Raw genomic sequence first — 24,626 nt, forward strand, 5'->3', positions numbered from 1 at the left:
ATTACGAATTTTGATAACTAGCCATTTAGGCAGCTGGAGAACCATTCAGTCAATTGTGTGAAGGAAAAAGCTGGAAGTCCTAAAACCTGTAACAATCCCAGCTCAGCAGTCATACCTGAAATGCAACCCCCCAACCCCAGGACTTTCCAAAGTTGACCTGCCTCGTCTTGTGGTGTTTTTATCACAGGTGAGCTAATACGGAAGGTACAGTGATCCAGGCCCACCACACAACGTATGGGCTATTATATGAGGCTTGCTATTGCTGTATTCTGCCAAAGAACCAAGACTCGGGATTTTTATTCGTTAAATTCATATTTGAATTTAATAACAAGGTAAACTAGAATGGACCCATAGGAACTAGTTCATTCCATCACATAAACTCATTTATCTTGGAAGTTTCTCTATAACAGGATTTTTGAAAGAGTAAAGAATTCTGAAATTCCACAGAAAATCTGATTTAAATTACCACATCACAGAGACCGGAGTCTGGGAGGAATCAGCCATGTGCATCTCCGAGCTGTTCTGGCCCTTGCTGGCTCTGTACCATGGGGGCAGAGCCTCGTCGAGGACCTTCGTGGGCCCATCTGCCCCACAAAGCCTCCACACCACAGGCTGAATTACATGGCATGTTTCAGCCTGAATTTGGAATTTCCTTCCCTTTTTGTAGAGGGGTTTTTCATTGGCCTCATGGTTTTATTTGAGTATATTTTTAGCAGGCTTCAGAACCCTGTAAACACTTACTTGTGTTCCAGTGAAAAGTCAAAGAATAAGTCACAAGTTTCTGTATTCTCTCTCTATAAATACCCACGTCTCCTTTAATGCTCATGGAAGTCTGCAACACAGATTTATGACTTACCTCCAGGCAAATCTGCTCTGAAATTACAATTCAATAATGGGGGATGGATCCAAAAAACTGTTGGTAAAATATTATATGTGTACTTGGGCATGTAGTTACGGCTGTTAATATCAATTAATTCTGTTCACAGAGGAGGACTTGTTTTAAAACAACTTCATTTTTCTTTGGCATATACGTAATTACACAGCCTAACTAATGGCCATGGAGACGCAATCTACCATCTGAATAACCAGCATTATTCTTCAAAGTATTATTCGTGCTTTTCTAACTTTACTGTCTCCGAATGAAGGGTGATTACCAGATCTGACTAAATGTATACATCAAGGCCCTTAGGAAGGAGTGGCCCCTCCCAGACGCTGGCTCTGGTAATTACAGTACCAGACGGTCTTCTGGACATGACGACAAGAGCGTGCCATCTCAGCGTGGACGTCCATGATTCCTTTTACCCCCAACCTGAGTGCGATAATATTTGTTTCCCCAAAACGTTCTGCTTTCTTTTCTTTTTTTTTTTAACATTTTTTAAATCTTTTTTTTTTTAAAGATTTTATTTATTTATTTGACAGAGAGAGTCAGCCAGCGAGAGAGGGAACACAGCAGGGGGAGTGGGAGAGGAAGAAGCAGGTTCCAGAGGAGGACCCTGACGTGGGGCTCGATCCCAGAATCCCGGGATCACGCCCTGAGCTGAAGGCAGACGCTTAACGACTGAGCCACCCAGGCGCCCCTCTGCTTTCTTTTCTAATGCACGTGACCAGCATCATTGTTTCCCTTCGTCTTTGTGTAAATCATTCAGTCGAGCACGTGTGTGCTTCTGTTTGGGAGACCTTTCCATCAGTCAAGTCCCTGTCGCTGTACACACCGTGGGGGCCCTGAGAATTTACCATAAAAACTTCATGACAGTTCGTTGTGATTGCTGGGACAGGAAGGACTTCGGGGTACCGGGAATGTTAGCATGAAAAACGTCAAACCCAATCTCTCCCAGATACATATTCCGAGGGGAAACTTTCCATTAGACCTTGACTTTTTAATTTAGTATTTACAGCCCACGGAACAGACGTCAGCAAATATACACTGAATACTTGCCAGCCACCTAGTGTGACAGGCATTCTTCAGGAAGCAATGGCGATCTGCTTCAGTGAGCCCAGGAACAGTCGGGCTTGCCATATTTCAGAAGTAAATCTTATACTCCTACCCCATCTTCAAAGCCCAGGAGCCACACTGTTAACCAAACGTCGTGAGACAGGAAAAGCTCGTGGTCTGTTCTGCTTCGTTAATGGGTAAAGGTTTACTACTTACACATGCAGTGGAGGAATTGGAGATGGGTCGTAATGGTAACGCCCCTCGTGATGTCTTGCATCGATTGGTACAGGAGGGTGGAATGCAGGGAAGAGATGAGAAGGGTCTGAAACAGAAAGAAAATCCAGCATGTATAAAAACAACGCTTGAAACAGAACCCCAACCCACGACACCACCCCACGCTACTTCCTTCACAAGGTAGGCTAAGTGCGCTTTTGAGAATCCGTGGAAGCACTCTTCCAAGTTCATGATGAGGCCACAGGGGACCCCTGAACATGACCAAGCACCTCATACCTGCCCCCGAGGATGTGGGGGCGAGGAACGCAGCGACAACCCACGCGGAAAAGCAAGAAAGGGGAATAAGGCATGTCCCCCCGAAGGGAAGGGCTGAAGGGAACCACAAAACCAAAAGGAACAAATTTCAAGACACATATTTCCTTTTATAATTGTCCTGTCAAGTGAAATTTAGACAAAAACTAATTATTACTATTACTACTATTACTATCACTACTATTATTACTATTTATTACTAAATAAATACTAGTTTCGTTTCTCTCCCATCCATGATGCTTTCTAAAGGAAGGAGTCTTTTCTAAAGAGCCTGCTAGAATCCATGGGTCTATGTACATGTATGTATGCACTTCCATACATAGGGATGGTACACACACACACGTGCACACACACACGCACGATTTTAACATTTAAATGCACGCTCCCCTCCTTCCTGTCTTGGGGCAGACCTCTACAGTCCTGACACAAGGACAAGGACAGCAAATCTACAGGTTAGCCTGGTTCTGAGCTGTGTCTGCAAGAAGTGATACAGCGCCTCAAGATGGGAGGGAGGGGCTGTGCCCAACACGGACGAGGTGTAACCCCACCTGCACCAAGAATGGGCACAAGTTCCCGTCTGAATAGTGCATGTGTGTGTGATATGAATTCAGCTGTTGTTTTCCTTTTCCTCCCTATACATTTCTCTTTCTCTTAAATTTTCTTCAACGAGAATCTTTTAGAATGTCAACATAGCAACCTTTTAAAAAAATTATGAAATCTTACTTCCCTTGTTTGGACTTTGCCCTTGCTGCCTTCCTTTGAGATTCGACCAGTCAGGTTAGGAGAAAAAATAATGAAATAAGAGTGAAAAACTATTGACACGGTGTTGACAGAAGCAAGGCAGTGGCCGAAGCTATGGCTCCACCAGATGTGGAACCTTTCTTGGAAACCCTCTGGGATTGGGAGAAGAATGTTGTGACGCAAAGGCTTATTGACTCTATGCAGGGCTTGTTGTAAGAAAAAGGTGGGAGGGAGTGGCCAACGGGGCGGCGAGGAATCATCGTGGGGCCATGCCACTGTCACTGTGATATCACTAAGAGTAACCACGCTGGAAACTGAACGGGTGGGGGATTTCCGACCACCTCCTCACTTACCACACTGTACATTGTATAAGTTCCACACGAAAAAAATCAATTCTATTTTAAGTGAACTGCTTAGGACTTATTATTACAGGATGTTGGAGTTACTCTTTTGTAATAAAAATCTTGATGGCTGGCCGGCTAAGTTTGGAAGTTGATTCGGCACTGCTGTCAAACTCAGTCCGGGCCCCCCACAAGTCAGTCACCCTGCGGAGCCAAAATGTCCAATTTCACGTCACCATTTTTGAAGAAAAGTATTCATCCTTCTTAAAACAACCTACAATTGAGTGGAGTAATCTTTTTCACTCGTTTGAAAGTCTGACACACATTCAGTAAGTATTTCCTCATTTTAGATTTTGAACCAGGCCTCAGTGCGTCAGATTTTGAGTCCAGGGTGAGGAGGTTGGCCACCAGATGCGGGGGTGGCTCTTTCAGTGGCCCCGGTCACGTGAACACGCTTGCCTCCCGTGCACTTTGAACTCAGCTCACGTCATCTGCTCTTGGAACTCAGAGAAATAAGGCCACGAACACTGTGTTTCAGTCAAGCATTCATAAAGTCTTGACCCACCTCCTAAGGGTTTCTCCCACACATTTCCCGGGGCCATTTTGAGGGATGTTGTGACAAGTACGTCATCAGAGTTGGAAGATCTTTTCGCTTCTTCCCTTCTTGGCTCTTGGCTGTGGTCTGTGTGATTAAATTCTCTGCACCAGATAAGTGGGTGTCCACTGTATCTGATTTCCTCTATGTGGGTTCAACGATGAATTACGACAAGGCACAAATCTGCGTTTTTCATATACACAGGGCTCAAAAGGCATGAATTTATCCCACGTTCAGTATCTGCCTCATACATCCCAGAAGCAACACTCCTTCTCATTTGAGTTTTGATAATGAAGTTTGCTGATTATCACCGGTAAAGACCAACGTGTTGACCCTATAAAATCAAGAGTGTACCCAAGCAGCATAAAAATCTCCCCCCCGAGAAAACCTGTAGGGATGTCATGGACATTTAAAAGACACTGCCACCTTCTTATTTTAACGAGAGGGTATTTTAACAAGACAAGATTTTAATTCACTCGTATTCTCGCCCTCTCTCCTTTCAGAATGAAAGAGAAAATGGCCAAGCACAGCAAAGCAATTTGAGAGGAAAATGGAAGACACAATTACTGGGACATTCGTCGTCCTTTCTCACTGTCGAGTCTGGTGTCTTGTGAGCTTAAAAGATCATTCTGACCGAGACCACGTGTTTATTTATGTCCTAAGGAAATCCGTGGACTCTGCATTGTGGAATTAGGGTAAATAAAGAACAGAAATTAATGGAATTGATCTGATTTGAGCACACACCTCTGGTCTCAGATTAAGTATTTTACTGCTTCTATTTGCTCCCCTCTTGATCGAGTCTAAAATAAGTTCTCCTGGACTCAGGGAGTCTATGCGAACAACTATTCCTGGTGCGTTAGTGATCAGGGGAGATCACAGCTGGCAAGCTCCCTGCCGGGAAAAATGCAAAGCAACACCCGTCCTCCAATTCAAGACATGCCTCAGCACAGCTTCACGGTCTCAACGAAGAATGAAAAAGAGTACGATCTGTCCCATCTCGTCTGTGGCATCGCACGACATTCACCCTCCCACATTTCTCGAACAGAGAACAAGTTCCCAAATCCTCTGGCGCTGGGTGCCTTCCTTGCATCTTGGCCTGTCGTTTGCATGTGCAAGATGGGCAGCGTATTCCATCGCGGGCCCGAGAAGCCGTCCAAGAAAAGCCACATGACAAGCACAGGCCCTTGTCGCCAGCCGCCACCGTCATCATTCCCGGGCGGGTGATTACTTACCCGGGAGCGCGCGGCCGCCGAGCGCAGACCTCAAGCGCGTGTGCAGTGAGACCCCGCCCCGCAGCCGTCTCCCGCTCCAGCCCCTCACAAAACACCGCATGATGACTTTTGCAAAGTCGAGCAGAACTGCTGAAGCAGAAGGAAGTGCCAGCAGACCTGGCTCCCTCTTATTTATCATACAATTTCCTGACTGATGGTTCCACAAACCAGCTGCTAAGTGCTGTGTACTCTACTGTCAGCAAACTAACGGGCTAAATGGAAGACAGGGAGAATAATGGGCAGAACTGGTGGAATCAATTTTACCGAGGGAATTAAAATTCTACCAGGTGGGGGGGAGGCTGCGGAGCCGTGGTAAGCAGTCAACTGTACATGCTTATGGCTGCAAAGATGATTTATTGCATACTTGCACGAGGCTTGACGATTAGACCACATTCCTCTTGTACTGAACCGAGATTGGAAGAGCGCGTATTATCCGAGGCTTCAGCCGAATAGTCTTTAAACCCCATAAATATGTAATTGGCTTGACACGTGTTTAAACTGAAATGCATAGTAAAAATATTTGTGCTGGGTATAGTTGTCGGCATTCGATTTCATGCTGGATGTCATCATGCTACACATTAAGGGTCTCATTAGGAATGAGAGGCATTGATTTTTAGGTCTTCACAACAGCCGGGGTGGATCATAAAACCTGTAGCCAGAGAAAGACACTTGGAGATTTATCTGGGGTTGCATCTTTCTCCCAAGTATTTAAATAGTTTTAGTATCCTCGGGCTAGAAGATCTCTTAGACGCCGTTCTGGAAAACTGTCTTTTAAGGTATGAAATTTCCATATAGAAATTGCAGATTAAAAAAGAAAGATCAAAATTGGCTCACTTAGTGCCCTAAAGGAGTATAATTCACAGAGGGTCCTTGAGGGGCTGGAAGGACCCAGAAACTGCTCACACACAGAGCCCACAGGAGCCCCCTGCCCAAGCTCTCCAGGCTTATTTAAATACTAAAGTCGTCTGCGCACTCACTTTGGAACTTATTCAAGACCAGAAGTAGAGATTATTTTTCCTGTCGTTAGGGTCAAACCCTGCCCATCGGAATGTCCAGGCCCCTCGAATTCACTCAATCCCTGTTGTCAGCAGAAATATCATTAAAATCCCACGTGGCCAACAGCCTTTATGCCAAAACCAAGATAATCGCGAGGTGACTATCAAATGAGGGGTCTCAAGCCAGAGAAAGGGAGAAAGAGACCCTCTCCCTACAGTGAGAAGGTGGAGAGTCACCGGGGTCTTGTCTCTGCCTTGTCCGCCTTGGGCATTTCCAGTCGTCACCTCGGAGCCTGAGAGACCTTCACCAGGGCTCAGTGGCCTGAGGGAGACATCACCCAGTGGACTGGCTCAAACACCCAGCAGACTCACCCCAAGGCACACGAGGAATCTTCTTCGTGGTCTCACATGCATGTGACATAGAACTGGAAACATCTCCAGTGTCATTAACGTTTTTAAGACCCTCTGTAGCGTGGAGCAAGTTTTAAGAAACTGGTTCTAATATACTCTAGAAATCTATAAATGTCTTGCACTTAAAAACAAACAAACAAACAAAAAATCTATTTTCTTACTTTATACTATGGCAGGAGCCTTACCTTGGAAAGAATATGCTACGGAAGGGATCTACAAACTACTGCGTGTGGGCCAGTGTTTATAAATAAAGTTTTATTGAAAGACTCGTGTGCTTTTTTGCTTACAAACTGCTTATGTCTCCTTCCACACGACAGTGGCAGAGTTGACTAGTTATGACAGAGAACACATGGCCCACAAAGTTTGACATATTTACTGCCTGGCCTTTTACAGAAGACTGTTTGATGAACACTGTCTTAGAGCACCACAATAAAGTAATTTTCTGAAATTCTTACCTTCCAGAAAAACCGCCCACAGATTTTTTCTTTCCTATTCACGTAGTTTTTGAGTGATAGCACTACCTATGTAAAGTCCTTAGATGCTAATCCGTGTCACTTAAAAATATCTTTTATAGCAGAAGTGTCCATACTAAAAATTACTCTGAAAGGAGATACTTATCCTGTGATTTTAGTAAAACCTATCCTAAACAAATTCTACGATAAGCATGTTGATGGCTGAAATTGACTATAAATTTAGCAAATAATGGCAATAATCATTAAACACTTGCAAATGTAAGTTTCCTTATAAATTAAATAAAATATACACAAAGTTTCATAGAAAGCTAATTATTCTTTTTTAAAGGTATTATTTATTTATTAGAGAGAGAGAGTGCGAGAGCATGAGTTGGGGAGGGGGCAGAAGGAGAGGGAGAAGCAGACTCCTTGCTGAGCAGGGAGCCTGATGTGGGGCTTGGATCCCAGGACCTGGAGATCATGACCTGAGCCAAAGCAGATGCGTAACCAACAGAGCCCCCTAGGCGCCTTCATAGAAAGCTAATTATCAACAAAACCTGTGCTACTTCTAAAACCCAATCAATTTTATTTCTAGCAACTATACAACATTCCTGAACACTCTTGTGTAAATTTCCACGGGCACTTCCCACTATTCAAACAGCAATCTTTCTATCATTTCTTCCATGCAAGCATGTAGGCATATTAAATTAATTAATATTTTAGACCTAAATGCTACCCAGCACCACACTCTGGTCATACCATAATCCATCCATACCATGGTTCTTAACAAACACAATTACATATTTCCGCAAGAAAATGACAAATAGCTCTCTGCCTTTACCACCTAGAATGTGCCCTGGGTAGTGAACGAAGAATTGATCTCTTCCCTTCTTGGTTCCTTCTAACTTCCTTCATCAGCAAGGTTTTGCACGTTTCTCAGCTAAAAATCTCATCGCCTAGATTCCCAATGGTGGAAACAGACCACATTTACCTACTGGCCAACTAAAGGAACCCTTCCATCCAGTCTCTGGAATGTGTCTTGCCTATGTTCCCATACATGGGATAGTTGTCCTGGCTTTCCTGCCAGGATAGGAGAGAAAAAGTAAACAGAAGAACAGGCAGCACAAAGAAATGAGAGACGGTTCATAGCCATGATACCTAACGTGCAGAATTCTCCGGAGAAAATCACACGACAACACACAAGGAATCACTACATCTAAGAGCGGCAAATCCATTTACTTTGAAATATACTAATGGTGTATTTCCAGTGACAATAAGTAAGCTTGGAAATTAAAAGATGGGAATTGATTACTAATCGCAAAGTCTTATATCAATGGCCATTTGCTGGTACAGCACAATTGAAAAGCCAGATTCGTAGCTCCAAAAACATGCAGTAGGATTCTTAATGCCGATAAAATGGAAGCAGAGGCTGAAATGTTGGCAGGAAAACTGTTTGGTATCTCGGATCTAACTACAGAGGCCCTAGAGATACAATGGACTCAAAAGTTGCCGGTTTAGTTAGTAAGCCAACAATTAATCAACAAAGGTAAGGTCTAGAAGTTGTATACTATCCAAAAGAAATCTACTCAAAAAAGAGCTCCCAAACACTTTTTCAGTGTTGCAAAATTAGCAGAAGCAGGTAGTGAAATGTGATAGCAAAGGAATACAATGCTTTATATTTTATTATAGTTGTACACATTTCCTCATGGGATGCTCTTGGCAACCCCAAGAATCATTTCCAAAGCTTTATTATTATTCCCCTGAGCCTTGTTTCTCTTTATTTCCTATTATCATGACCATCTTGAGAGTTAAGAGGGGAAACTTCCACTATCTGCTCAGAAAATTAAATGATCTATCCAAAGCTGCATTGGGTCTTGTGACCCAAGTTGGTGTTTTATATTTTGTTGGCTGAGCACGCTGGAGACAGCAGAATTCCAGGCACCATGAAGCCCCCACTGGGGTCTCAACCCTACTTCTGAAGCAGGAGGCACAAGGAGCCCCAGCACGACTGGGACAGAGATTGATGGCGCTGACGCTCGGAGCATCAGGGAGCGCACCTGTGTCTACGGAGTTCCACGGCACAGAATGAGGCCACTCCTCCAAGTCCACGTGAAAAATATTTCGATGGCAATGGAAAACCAGCAGTGACCTCAGGGGTGTGCTGACTGGCGTCTTTGCAGCCAACGAGAAATAAACGGGGCACGTATTCATTTGGCTCAATATCAGACAAGAAACAGGTGAAGAGTAGATTTTTGGGGCACCTGGCGGCTCAGTCAGTTGAACATCCGACTCCTGATTTCAGTTCAGGTCACAATCTCAGGGTCCTGGGATGGAGCCATGCGTTGGGCTCCGTGATCAGTGGGGAGTCTGCTTGGGATTCTCCCTCTTCCTTTGCCCCTCCCCCCAATCACGCTGTGTGTCTCTCTCTCTCTCAAATAAATAAATCTTTGATTAAAAAGACAGACTTTTTATTCTCCCCTCTTTAAATTCCACTATCCACCGCATTTCCAGTTCCCATCAATCAGTAACCAGAGGTCTTTCAAGGTTTACCTCGTTAACAGTAATTAATACTAATAAGTCACGATTATGAGTACTTTAATATGTGCCAGGTACTGTACTAGTCTTTTAGACTCATGATCTCATTTATGTCTCCCTATGACCCTGGGAGCAGGTATGACGAGTACACCCCTTCTTTCAGACGAGAGAAATGGTGACCGTCGTCATTCAGCAAACGCCAGTCTTTTCACCCCAAAGCCAGCAAGCACTCTGAGGCTCTACCGAGGCTGCTAGGGTTCAGGCTTTCTGCCGTTTCTTATCTACACTGTATTCTCCAGACTTCTGTTCTTGTAACTTAGACTGGCTGTGTCCCTCCCTGCTCCCCCAGGCTTCAGGGGCCCAGGGTCACCTTCCCAATCCAGCACAACCCTGGAAGGCGGTCAAGGCCCCCAGCAACAGGGCTGCATGGAGGAAACTTCCCCTGGGCAGCCGTTCAGTGTTTCTGGTGTTGTCCCCTTGGTGGAGAATGAACTCCCCCCTACTCAACCCCTACTCTGTCTTCAAGATTCGTGCAAATGCCACCTGTTCAGTCCAGCTTCCCCAGGGACCCCAAGGGAACGCTTGCTCCTTCTTCCCTTCTCCATCATTCGGGTTGTGTGGGAGCACCATGGATGACCTGTGCAACTCCATCCACACCTCCACACACTCCTCCATCCCCTTTCCCACTAGACTCTAAGCTCTCAGAGGGCCCTGGTGCCCTTCCTCAAGCGCTTTCCCTTGCACAAGTACGGGGTGACTCAAGACTGAGCTGTAAGCTTGGCTGGGGCAGATGAACAGCCATAAAGAAGACGGGCACTTACTCTGTTCCGTGATCATACCAGGCATCCCTGTCCCGGCACACTGTCACATCAGGACTGTCTACTTCCTGTCCCAGGCCCAGAAGACGCGCATCTATCCTTGTAGGAAGCCACTAGATATTTACTACAGGAATAGTGAAGGGTGCAGGGAAGACTGGGAAGGAAACTGAGGCCACGGGCCACAGGATGGCGGCAGTGGACCAGGCCGGTCCCCACGTGGCCGCTGCAGGACTCCCATCACCCCACAGGCCTCCAGCAATATGTACCCCGCCATCTCTTCGGAATCCTCCCTGTGCAGGATTCCAGGTGCTCCCCACATTCAGAACACGCACGGGGCCAGTCCCGAGAGACGTCTGCACACGCGGGGCTACACCGTAGCTTTGCTGCTCACCCTCCAGCCCTGCGAGGCTGCCTGCCACATGGCCAGTCATTTCACGGGCCAGGCGAAGCCACCATCCACACCCACCCCGCCCCCCCCCCCAGCCCGGGAAGACAATGGTGGGCGATCAGCAATAACCTCCCCATGCTGGCCCTTTTCCAAGACACCGAATGCCCTTTCCCGCCAAGAAAATGTTGCTGCTTCAGTGAATTCGGGATACTTGAGCGGGCTAACACCCATATGGAAATAGCTCTTTGACACAAAAGGTTGGAGGTCAAAAGTTTAAAAGCTCAGGACACAAATGACAGGGCCCCTTTGCCCACACTCTCCCTCTTCTTGTCAATAACATCAAAGGCCCTGGCCTGTTCTTAATGCTATTATTGTTACGCCTTTGGAATCCATTGAAATTCCAGCACATTTATTGCACACCGGGAACCCTGAAAGGCTCCACTTTCCTGTCCCTTAAACCCTGACTTCTCACTGTCTAGGAAGCCTCGTGAAGCAGGAACACACAAAGCTTTTAAGAAAAGAGTTTATTTTAAGGGCTCCTTTCACCATGACTGTAAAATAATAAAGCCCACAAAGTGATTGCCTTGCAAGGATGAGCAAGGAAGTCAGAGAGAACGGGGAGAATCCGCTGCTGCTAGGGTACAAAAAAATGTCTTTCACATTTTTTGGCTCATGAGAACGTGAGAACTAAACCATTCTCCATTTTTCTTCTATTACTCTTTCCTCTCCAATCCTGTATTAGTCACGAGGCCTGTATTTTACGCATGCGCCCAAAGACATTGGTCATGTTAGCATCGATCAAATAGCATCACTGGAGGGAAACGTCTTTCTGCTTCAGATCAGGGCTCTAGCGGCCAGCGGCCACAGAACCTGTGCCTTCCCCATTATTAATGATGGAGATGACCAGAGAGTGGACACTCAAGGCCTGAGACCTCCCCTGGTCCATTAATAAAGCTGAGCTTAGCAAAACCTGAGCTTATCATCACACTGTTAGTATGGGCCCAGAAAGGATAACATTCAAAGGAAAAACAATCAAAACCTATTTAAGTTCATGATAATATTACACCTGAACTCTCTGTCTACCCTTACTGGAATGGTGGCCATCTGCAGTGCCAGCTGGCAGCCCCCCAGGAGCAGGGTCATTGAACTTACCTGCCCCTTCACTGTCCACGCACAGCCCCCACGCTGCAGGTCTGAGAGAAGGGAATGCCCTCTAAGGTCCATCGGGCATCCTGCTGCTGTCCATGCAAATTCCTGGCTGTGGGATAAAAAGCCCCAGAGCTGCCCACATGTGGATTCGGTCCACTCCCCCAGATGCATACTGGGACTTCCTCTCTTGTTGGCTGCCCCTCCCTTTTGCCACCATCTCATCTGACTTCCTCTTGATTCTTAGCCTAATTCCTTTTGGGATGCCAAACAAATTGCAGATTATCTCTGATTTGGCATCTCTTGGAAGTACCTGGTCTCACAGTGGATGTCGAAACTGTACCGCAGGCAAGAGGGACCTCGCCCTGAGCGCCCAGACTTGTGGTGTAACAGCTCACCGTGCCTAGAGAGAACAGAGGTCATTCCTTTCCCTCTTCCCCTCCATGTTTCCTACAGTCCAGACAAGCTAAACTGCTCAAAAACAGCCAACAGCAATTCAAATTGCCAGCATTCCCCTTTAGGACTGGGGTAATGATAGATAAATGGGGGTATCAACAACTTTCTAGTCTATTCAGCTGGGCACTGTCAGGGACACTTCTCTCTGGAGAGGCCAATGGTCTTGAGACCACTTTCACTGAGACGGGCTTTGGGTTTGCTGCCTATAGCTCCCTGAGGCCCGAGCTTGCCTGCCCACTTCCGCTCCTGCTCCCAGGACTGCCTATGGCCCACAGGCCTGCATCCTACCTCCAACCTCTGCAGCGATCCTTGAGTGATACACTGCCTCAGAAGGCCTTCTCACTGGCCCGTTCTCCCCCGGGCCCTCCACCAAGGTGTGGTGGCTGCTCACCATGTCCAAAAAGGCCCAGGCTCTCAATGTGATCTCCATCTGGGTCCTCTCTTCTCTCTCCTCAAAGTGACCCCGGTTTCTAGAACAACTGCAAGGGACCCAGTCTTTACAAACTATACTTAGCAGGTGTCTAAATTCAATGATGTCTGTTTGTTCTTCCCACGGACCCCTGCGGACAGAGAACATGATCTACTTCTGGAGTCCATATCCACACCTTGGTACACCTAAAGCCCTAGGGACTATGGCCTCAATACACAGACATGTATCACCACAGTAATAGTGGCCACACCCTCCCAAAGATGTCTGTATCCTGCACTTCCCTCCGTGAGTTTCCACTTGTCAGCAAGTAGAGTCTAGACACATTTCTAGACAGCAAGGCTGCTTCTCACACTTTGCTGTTAAGTGTTAATAAAGACCCAAAGAATGATAATCTGAGAATCACAATGTATTTAAGACAAAGCATGGGTTTCGTAATTGATTCCATGAAATTGACCAAATTGATGATAACCTACCGGTCGTCTGGGAGCCAATACGTATTTGCACAATACCTAATACCCTTTCTGTAGGAAATTTTAGAAAAGCCATCCTTCCCCCTCAGTTTCCCCTTGTTCAAAATCAGAAGGCCACACAAACATTGAGCACCCTGAACAATGAATGCAGACAGCAGCCTGTATAGGACAATATCTACTGGGTACATCCTTCCCACAGTAAACGGCTTCTCTTCACCTGTCCACACAGCTGACAATGTTTCCCACTGTAAACCATATTTTATAGATTTACATAGAAACAAATGACAATAATGACTATAATCATGATATAGATTTTTTTTTTTACACCCATAAAATAAGGCCAGTAAGACCCAGCCCTATTTACTCCAGAGTTGTTCAAGGGGCCAAGTGACACAGGCGAAGGTGGCTCATAACTTCTAAAGAACTCACATTTAGGGAGTTATTGTTAATTCTAAGTGTTTCTTCATCAATACCAACATCCAAGTTAACATCCATAACAGTCAACACCTTCACGCAGATTATCCTCCACTTCATACCTCATCTGATGGCTCAGCCCGTTTCTCCCTTGTACTCAAGCCTTCACTGCTCATGAGGCACGGGAAGGTTCCCCGTGCCTTTGTTTCTCAGCAAGTCCTGTGGCAATGACCCAGCTCTGTCCCCCGAATTCCAGAGTAGCCATGCGTGGTTGTCAGCTCACCCATCGGCGGAGGGGGGGGACAAATTACAGCCACAGAAAGATTCGAATAATAAATAGCTATTGCTCATTGAGCACTTACTATGTGCTAAGGTTTACTTACCCTCAACACTTTTGACATATTTTTAATATTACATTACATATCTCAGTGAAGTAGATGTTTGCTGTTGGCTAACTGCGTGTCACAAATGAGAAGACAGGAAGGAGAAAAGACAGGAAGTTAAAGGCATCAGGTAGGAATGACAAAGCGTGGCCTCAGGTGCAGATCCCCCAGACTGCAGAGCCCGGGAGCTGCGTGCGTGACCCAGGCCCCCCACTCAGAAGGCCCTCCCTTGCTTCTCCGTCCTGCCAGGGACATCTAGAAATTCGTAATAATTTCTGAGCAAGGGTCCGTCATTTTCTTCTTGCAGTAGGCCTTACAAATAACTTAGCTCCTGCTAGGTACAACAGCAATACTCCCCCTCACAGGTATCCTGCCGCTTCACCCTTTGACCCGGGCTAAAGCAGCTAGAAGGCTTCCTCATCCATCCCCCCAGTTACCACTCAGAGCCCAGCTCCACCCCAGGGCCAGAGGCAGGAACACGGTGGGCCTTCCTGCTGGGAGCTCTATTTCTGCCATGTCCTCTGGTCCCCTCGCCCCAGCACCTGAGACGCTTCTCCCAGACACAGGGGACCCAGCTGGGCGGACAGCAGGTCCCCACCAAGCCTGGCCAGGAGGATGCAGGTTGGCCCCCATCACGACACTCTCTTGCCAGCCTTCTCGATCGCTAACAAAGTCGTCCCACCGTCCGCCAGCCATCCTGAGGCTAATTGGCTGGTTTTAATCAAGACTGAATGAAGCAGAAGTCCCACTACACATAAATAAATCACAATTACTAACTGCGAGCCTTGAACGGCTCTCTCCTCCCCCGTGGCCTCGGCAGAGGAATTCCCAGGCCCGCCAGGGCCGGCACAAAAGCCCCAGCCTGGCCCGGCAATATCCGCTCACTGGGCTCCGTTTATCATTTCAACAGTTCCTTAACGACTCTTCCCGGAGGGGAGCGAGGCCGGACTGTTTTCCTTCCCTTCACAAAGCAGATATGCATGGCTTATTTGAATGTCTCCAACGTTTACTTTAGTCCCGGTTAAATACCTTCCACTGCACAGTCAAACAAACAGTTCACTTCATTAGAAAGGCAAACAATTTAGCAAGAGAATACCAGCACTTGAGGGGAACCAAGCTGGGCCGGGAAACCCTCCGCCCGGGAAACGGGGGGCCTGGCGCTCAAGCCCAGGCAGCAGCGCGTGGAACTCACTTCAAAAGCCCTTTCACAAATACTTCACACATTCACTGGTAATTAACAGATAACCCCAAAGAGATTATCTGCCCGGAGGCTGAGGGCCCTAGAGGATTATCCACGGGGCTGCTCTGGAGAAGGCAGGGCTGGGAGGGCACACCTTTTTGCTCGAAGTTCAAGTCAGTACAATCATCTGGGAACACACCAAAGTGAACAGCTACCCCCAGTTTAAAATCACGAAGCAACAGCCCATCGAAGCAGTATTCATTTCTGCAGCAGTGGCATCGCTGTGCCCGGGAACAACACGGAGGCCGGGGCAACAAGTGTACGCACGACGGCAGAAAGTTCGGGATGGGGACCTGGATGGGAGTGCGATGCCTGCTGGGATGCCCTGAAGATCCCAGCTCGGGGCCGGCCGGAGTCCACGCTTTCCAGCCAAACAGGTGGGGCACGCTGGAAAGCCTGGGGGAGGAATCCCGAGCAGATTCGAGCCCGTTCTTCTGCGGCAGCTGTGAGAGACCCCACAGTGGAGAGGGTTGGTGGCCCCTAGAAACCTGAAGCCCCCTGTGGGACAGCAGGCAAGCCCCGACTGCTCTGGCCCCACGCTGCACAGTCTGGCCTCAGAGGCCCTTGCCTGTCACCAGCTTCCCCCAGGCCACTGTACCGCAGGGCTCTCGTCACACCTGTCCACGCAGAGCCCGAGCACAGGAAGCCATCTGGGGAGCACATTTTAAAAACCAGAAAGACTCCCCTCTCTTTTTTCTTGAAGAACACACATATACCCACCACCGCCACCCCTCATATATACACACATATCACAAGAGGAAACTGTACCATCAGACAAGAACGGTCTGGGCGGTACAGGCGTCATCCTATGACACTGAATTTGGGGTTTCACCCATGCTGTGGCTGTGCTGGACAGGGTCAGATGAAGCAATTCTAGTACTCATGGCTTTTAAGAAGTTGGTAAACCTCAAATGCCAACTGCAATAAATCATACAAGTCTCTATTAAAACTATAAATCATTCATGAAATTTAATACTGTCATGAAGAGTAATTAAGTGCTAATGTCATAATTGTATAAGAGGAAAAAACACAAACAATAATGCAGAATCGTACGAGTAAGGGAATGCTCGTGTATCAGAGTTTTACGACAAATCTTTGTGCCCCCCAAATAAAGTCTGCCTGTTTTCCTATCCAAAGCCAGTGGTCCTGGATGCAGTAAATAAAAAAAATCACTGAAGGGCCACATTCACAACTAAACTCAGGACTAAGAGCCGAAGACATGATGGCCTTCTTTACTGCAGGAAAACCCCACCAGAATGTTACTGCTGCCCTGTCTTGTTAAGGAAAACAGAAGGAAGGGAGAAGTAAAGCAGAAGAAGGATTTGAAAGGAAGTTTTAGGAGAAAGTCACAGTTTTGTTTTTTTTTTTAAAGATTTTATTTATTTGACAGAGAGACACACAGCGAGAGAGGGAACACAAGCAGGGGGAGAGAAAGAGAGGGAGAAGCAGACTCCCCGCTGAGCAGGGAGCCCGATGGGGGGCTCGATCCCAGGACCCTGAGATCATGACCTGAGCCGAAGGCAGATGATTCACTGACTGAGCCACCCAGGTGCCCCAGAAAGTCACAGTTTTTACAATGCTACCGCTTCATGAATATGACCCTTCACATAACAGCTTCGTTGATAAGCCGTTTTTTCTCACTTCTTTAACGACTCTGAATCTTAACATTTTAGACAGGATCATTAGAATCAGGAATGATTTCCTGGACTGCGTCAGTCATACACCTCGGGACTCAATCACCAGCCAGTAGAAAATGACTCCGTAAAAATCAGCACCACCGTAACCAACACGGCTGGTTTCCAGGCGCCCTGTGGGCCCTGCGGACACAAAGACCTTGACTGGCCATCCTGCCCGAGACCCACAGGGACCCACATGTCACAGAGCCACTGCCAAGGACCCCAGCTCCGAATCCTAGAGAGAAGATGGCACTCAGGTGAGAGCAGTACCTACTGGGAGGAGGAGAGGGAAGTGGGTGGGGGAAACCTCTTCTCCTTGAGAAAGAAAGAGCCTGGTTGGAAAGGTGAGTGGGAGCCTGGGAGGAGAACCTGCAGCCAGGGAGGGCCACAGAGCAGCAGGCTGTGCTTGGAAACCTGTAAGGATCCCGGGGTTCCTTCAGAGCAGGGTCCGCATGCTGTAGTGAGCCCCCAAGCCCCAGGCTGCTTTGTTAAAATGCCAGTTCCTGGGCCCACCCTCAGAGCTGCTGCTTCAGTACAGTGGGGAAACGGGGGGCTGCATTTCTAACAAGTTCCCAGGTGGTGCTAACGCTGCTGGTAGGGGGATCCACTTGGAGGGTCCTGGAAGAAAACGAGGCCATGCCTAGAGCCAGGGAGGGCTGCACCAGAAAGACAGAACGGACCAGACCCACGCGTGGCAGGTCCAGGCTTGGTAACGGAGGCCGTGTTGCAGCAAGATGACATAGGTGAGGAGATGGGAAGGCTCAGAAGTGGCGCAGGGCAGTGGGGATGGGAGTGAGCGGGGGGAAGGAAGATGGGGAAGCAGGATGGCAGGGCAGAGAGACCCATAGGGGCAGTCCATGCCATCAGACTGAGTGAAACTGGCCAGGGGCGGGGGGAGGGGTGTTACAGAAGGACAGGAGGACACCTGCGGGAAGGCCGATCCTGAGGGATGAACAGAGGGGGAGGACAAAGCAGGGCAGTGTGAGGCGGCAACACCGGAGACCCAGGAGGGCCAGCAGTGAGTGGTTCAGGAGGAGCCCAAGGGAGAAAGCAGTTTCCAGCGGAGGCCAGGGTGGCCTGGGGGCAAGGAGGGTGGTGTGCGTGCATGGCAGGGGTCCAGGGGTCATGGGGTGGACAGCAGAGAGCAGGAGAGATGAAGACCACCCTTCCACACCCCCAGAAATCTGGTCCCTGAGAGAGAAGAGAGGGTAAGAGACAGGACAGCAGCTGAAGTGGATGCAGGGAGGAGTTGTGTGTGGGTGTTTCTGTTGTGTTTATAGCCGGGAGGCGGCGGACCCCATGGGAAGAGGAGTGGATGGCACCAGTCATTAGGCCAGAACAGGAAGCAGGTGAGCCCTATTCATTCCCCAGAAAGAGAGGGAAGGGGCTGGCTTTCAAGTGTTGGGTAAAGGACCTGATCTCTTCCCACCCCTGGCTCGCTAGAGAAATGTCAGACTTGCTGGCATTGCTGAGTCAGTGGTGGCTCTTTTAAAATTGAGGCCACAGTTGTTTTGGTTTTTTTTTTTTTAAACAAAAGGTAGGGTGCAGGCCATTGCTTTTAGGAACTTTGGCTCGAAGGATGCCTTCGGAGTGCTGACATTCCTCGCTTCCTTCCCACTGGCAAATGGGATCGCTGAAATCAGCCAAGAGCTTGTGCTCCTAGGTCCCTCTGGATCTCTGACCCACGACTGCACCTCTGTCGCCCTGAGATGCTCTTGGCCTGGAAAGAAAGAAGGAGGAGATTCCAGGAGCCAGATCAGAGCAGTGGAGAGTAGAGAGAACAAGAGAGAGAAATCTACAGTGGAAATCCACCATCAAACCGGATTCCACCCAGAAGGAAAAGCCAAGCACCAACGACAGTGGCCTAAAAGCTGGATGTGTGTCCCGAGACCTCAGGTGCAGGACTGCACCGGGGAGTGGGGCTGAGGCAGGTGGGGGCACCGGGTACGGGCTGCAGGGGCCAGGCCAGGCGGGTCTGACCAAGCAGTGGCAGCTGCAGCTGCCGGCAGAAGGGACGCTTAATAAAAGCTCTGGTCAATTTCACCCCTTTCACGGTCCTGAGTTCGGTCTCTTTATTTACGGCCCCGGACACGCTGTGGGAGTTCAGAGCAGCCAGGAAAGGCGCGGGAAGGGAGACACAGAGGCAGAAAGAGTTAACAGGCAACAGCTTTCATGGGGTAAAGCGTTTCAGAAACAGAGAATTCACAGGCACTCCCTGCTGCTTTTATTGCTTTCGCTCAACAGCTGGAGAAAATGTTTGATCAAAATATTTGTATTATTGTGTTTAAGTGAAATGACATATGACAGCTCATTATCCCAAACTCCGAATTCCCACAGCATCTGTCACAGCCACCCTACTAGAGATAGTCACTCCCCCTAGAAGATGGAGAGGCGTGGGGGAGAAGACATGAGATGGAAAGCAGCAGGCATCAGACCCCAGACATTCCCAGCCCCACTGGCCCAGGCTCCCAGTAGACAGGATGGGCGCTGCTGGTGGGAGAGGCAGGTGGCCCCAGAGCCCAGCCCTCCCTGCGCTCCACAGCCAGGAGCACGGGGACGACACCCGGGGCGTCAGCGTCCCAGGAAACGGCCAGCCAGGACATCCCCTCTTAGACATCTTTTGGCAAGATTATTTGGCAAGCTCTCTTTATTGATCGGAATTTTAACTAAATCTTCTCTCCCAGGCCGCCTGCCTCCAGGCAGATTTGAAAGAAGAGAATTCAACTTTTTAAAAATGATCATGCCATCGTCTCCATCGTGACGTGAGTAACTGCATGATGGCAGAGAATGGGTCTGGGTAAGCCTGACCCCCTTTTCTATGACCATCTCTGAGTAAAGAAGGGGTCTCGGCTCTGCTCCTGCCGTGTCTCTACGGAGCAGACGTCTGCTATGTTCTGCACCAGACACACGAGGGAAGGAAGATCAACTGCTGAGAGCTCGCTGTGTGTCTAGCCCATTTCTGAGAATTCGATTCACCGTATTCAATTCCCGCAACAATCCCAGGAAGCACGTGGTATTATTTTCTCTTCCCAGATAACATGCTCAGAGAGGCTGTGCGACAACAGGCCCAGTCTCGGTCCGCGTGTGGAAGAGGAAGCGCCGAGAGCAAGGAGAGACACCCAGAAATTCGGGGCGCTAAAGCATCTCCGTTTTCCACTACTGCAACCTGGCGCCGTCCAGAGAGATGAGAAGGGTGCTGAATGCCCACCGGAAAGCTGGACTGAGCCCAGGTACACGCGCGCATACCTTCTCCAGCACGCATTTAACCAATCCAAACAGCAGAGTGTTCCCTCGTCTCTCTGCACCCCCGCAATATACTAAAGAGAGGTCCGTCCACACCAGTGGAAAAAGAAGCTCTAAGCGTTAGCCCCATTTCAGCCACTTACCCGTCAAGACCTTTGGAGCCCTCCCTCTTGAGATGCCTGAGTCATTTCTTTACCTATAGAATCAGGGAGGGGATCCCTTTCTCCTTCACGGTGCACCTACCAATGCCTCATGCAATAAACAGCCCTGAGCCAAACGTCCTCTAGGATAACCTTGTACAGATTACCCATTTCTCTGAACATCCAGTTTCTCAGGTGTGACAGCTGCTGCCCCCATCCACAGGTCATTTCAGGAATCCTAACCAAAATGAGATAATGTAGAGAAAAGTGCTCTGGGAACTGAAAGTGCTCTGTCCATTTCCCCCCATCACTTGGAACTATCATAATGCCTTGCTTTGAACAGTGCTTTTACTCAAAAATTAACACACGTCCCTAATTCCCTCGTGGGTCCAATTGCTCAGCGACCCCAAGAGAGACCCCACTGAACACCCAGTGGGGCTCCAGAGAGGGGACAGTTCAGTTCCTACTGTCTTGTCATGTGTTCGAGGCTGGGACACATAAGCCCGGGGGAACCCAGGGGTGACGTCTGTGGGTACTCCCAGAACTCTAATGTGGGACACCTATGAAAATGAGGCACTGTGTCCAGGGGCGAAAGCCCCCAGCCCACCCGGAGAGAATGGTGATGTCAGGAGCACTGTCAGAAGGAGGCCAGGAAAGCTCTGCCCCACGACAGCCAGGCTTCACCAGCTTCCAAATGGCCCACACAGGGAACCCCCAGGACATGCCACTTTTTAGAGATACCGGTTACTGCGTCAATAGTAACTTTGTGGGGCGCATGGGTGGCTCAGTCTGTTAAGCGCCCAACTCCTGGCTTCAGCTCAGGTCATGATCTCAGGGTCATGAGATCGAGCCCCACATCAGGCTCTGCGCTCAGCGTGGAGTCTGCTTCTCCCTCTTCCCCCGCCCCTCCCCCCACTTGTGTTCTCTCTCGCGCTCTCTTTCTCGCTCTCAAAATAAAAAAAAAAAATCATTAAAAAAAATTAGTAGCTTCGTGTTTGATCAACTTGGTGCCAAAAATGAGGGATAAGAAATACAAAAACAAACGAAGATTTCACACTCATTGGCGATGCTAACTTTGAGTGATTACTTCTTCTGAATTCAATGCCACCTCTCGTGTTATATTTATGATAGAAAATCAGTCCACCAACCAATCAATGACTCGATCAATCAATACATAAAATAGAGTACAGTGAATAACGCTTTAAGTTAATAGTAACAATATTTTTTACTCGGTTTCTTCTCCTCCATAACTTCACATTTTTTGACAATAAATACATAGTATTTTCAAAGTTAAAACAGCAACAACAAAAAAACACTTTTAAAACAGAACCTGATATTCTAGAAGCTTCTGCGGAAAGCATGCTCCTACCAGGGTACTTTCTCTGCATGAGCATCAGGATTCCCACTCTAGGGGTACTCTGCTTTCCTCTTTTGTAACAGGCATCCACATGCCTGTCACGGAGAACTTCTCCTTCGATTATGTGTTACAGTCTGTCATCCTCACGGGCTATTCCACGGAGCCTAAACATGGGCAGCTTTCTAAAAGCAAGTGGGTAGTGAGCACGCGTAGTCAGTCAAACCTAGTGGACACCCACAGCCTAAAGTGTTTTCTCCCGAAGCTAAGAGCCACGCTCTGGGAGCTGCCCAGTGCAGCCAAAGTGCTCACAGAGCCCCTCGATGGCTGTGAATATCCAGCGGCACGTGCCCAGACTCCGTGCTTTGGAATAAGAAGGTCATAAGTCACCTGGTGTTGCAGGTGTAACTGTGTCCCCCAGAAAGATATGGGGAAGCTCTAACCCATGGGATGTGTGAGTATGATGTCATGTGAAAACAGGGCATTTATGGAAGTAGTCAGGTTTGAGGAGGTCATTAGGGTGGCCCTAAGTCTGCAGGACTAGTGTCCTCCTCAGAAGAGAAGACGAGGACACAGACAGGATGAGGGCTCTGGAGAGACGGGAGTACCGGAAGCTGGAAAAGGCAAGGTGTCAGAGGGAGCAGGGTCCTTGAATTCCGGCTCCAAGGCTCCAGAACTGTGAGCACACATGTCCAGGGTTTCAGCCACCCCGTGTGGGCCCTGTCATGGCAGCCCTTGGAAATGTTGCAGTCTTGAAGAGGAGTCTGCCTTCTGTTCTCTTCTCCGACAGAAGCAGTGATGAATGTTTACAAGAAACAATATAAAAATCCTCAGAAAATCTGAGGCGAGAAGAGCATGTGCAGTAGGCCTCAGTCATTGTTTTGGCTGTGAAGCGTCCATTCCTTCTTCCCAAAGAACTCTGATTTCCTTTGAGGAATTACTGCTCTACTGTGTTCAGGCTTTGTAGGAGGGTCAAGCAAAAAAGCCGTGACCCTCACCCTCAGGACACACGGGGCTCCTGGTTCTGTCAGCTGAGGTCTCTTCTGGGAACCTGAGTGTCGGGCGAAGGGATGAGGGGAAGGAGAAGGGGCCGCAGTTCATGGCCCGCAGGAGACTCTCTCTCCTTCAGGCCCGGCCTGCCATTCCCGGCCCCTAGAGCCACCTGCTTCGCTAGATTTTTGGACAGTTTCAAGCTTCTGATGTCGTCCCAGCAATCCTGCTGGTGTAAGAATTGGAATCAGTTTTTGTTGCTTGTAATCACTTGACCCCGGCTGATGAGAGACGAAAACCACACAGCCAGGCTGTGAGCAGCCCCAGCGGGCTTGGGCGAGTCACGTCAGGGACCCCCCAGGAAAGTCAGGATACCACTACTTAACTGGCTAAAGGCAGGCTCTGGGTCAGGTAACGCCAAATTCTCTTCCTACACCTATGATTAGGTTGACTGTAATTCTAAATATTTCTGCTGAGGAGGTGAATTATCGAAGGTCTGGAAATGTGAATGTGAACTCCAAGTACACGCTACCTTGCTCTGGCTTGCCCCAAAATTGAGCAGGGTCTTTTGAAAGCTTAGTCCTAACAACTACCTAAATACATGCACATGGAGCGCTGTCTCGGTGACCAAGCACACCAGCGGAAGGATGCTTAACCGAGGCATATCACAGCATACACTGAATTCAAAACTCAATGGGCTTCAAGCTCCACCCTGCAGATGAGACCCTGCATTAATTATACACTGCTGCATACCCAATCACTTCACATTTTCCAGCTTAAAACAACAAACACCTATTACCTCACCATTTGTATGGTAAAGGAATGTGGGAGCAGCCAAGCTGGCTGGTTCAGCCTCAGACTCTCTCCAGGGCCGTGGTCACCCCGGGGCCTGACTGGGGATGATGAGCTTCCCAGCTCACTTGTGGAGCTGCCAGCAAGTGCAGGTCCTGCTGCTGCCTAGGTCTTTCCACAGGCTGCCTACGTGACCTCACGACAGGCAGGGCAGCTGTGTCCCCCAACGAGTGACCCAAGAATGCCCAGGAGAGCCACCCATGAAGGAGGCCATCGTCCTTCAACAAAAGTGACCTCCCCTCACTCCTGCCTACTCTGTTCGCTAGAAGGGTCATTAAGTCCAGCCCCTGCATAAGGAAGAAGAATGAGCCCCACCTCTCGAAACAGGACAATCAAAACCGTGTGGACATATCCGTACAACTACTCAGTGCCATAAATAGCTGATTTTCTTCTCTAATCTCCAGTTTATCCAGTGAAATGATTCAAAGATCAAATGTATCCTATTAAAAAGGAAGCAGGGCGAAGGGCCAAACATTGTGGCTTTGATCCAATTCCGACAGTCACTCTGTGTGACCCGAGATAATTGGCGAAACTCTCTGTGACTCGTTTTCTCAGCTGTTACGCTTTGGCCAAGCACCGCGCTAAGGGCTCTACCCACACTGTCTCATCGGATCCATTTCACATTCCAACGAAGTGGATATGTGAATCTTCCTTTTGCAGCTGCGGACACGGAGCCACAAAGAAGTTAGATAACTTGCCCAAGGTGACTCAGGAGCTAGGGTGGGACCCTAAATCTGCCTCTTCAGAGGTAAAGTGACACATGGAAAGATTCAGAAAAAAGCAAGACATAGCCATAAAAGCATGCC

At 48.4% G+C, this 24,626-nt stretch overlaps 1 protein-coding gene across 1 annotated transcript in view; it reads right to left on the reverse strand.

Annotated features, from left to right (window-relative positions):
- The window catches only part of LOC103674694 (transcriptional activator GLI3), a 249,333-nt gene that overhangs the window by 110,435 nt on the left and 114,272 nt on the right, over positions 1-24,626 (reverse strand). Inside the window, exon 3 of the mRNA XM_040644426.1 lies at positions 2,150-2,255. Within this exon, the coding sequence (XP_040500360.1) occupies positions 2,150-2,255 (106 nt within the window). The remainder of the gene's footprint in view (positions 1-2,149; positions 2,256-24,626) is intronic.

The sequence above is a fragment of the Ursus maritimus genome, unplaced genomic scaffold, assembly GCF_017311325.1.
Source record: "Ursus maritimus isolate PB19 unplaced genomic scaffold, ASM1731132v1 scaffold_3, whole genome shotgun sequence".
NCBI lineage: Eukaryota > Metazoa > Chordata > Mammalia > Carnivora > Ursidae > Ursus > Ursus maritimus.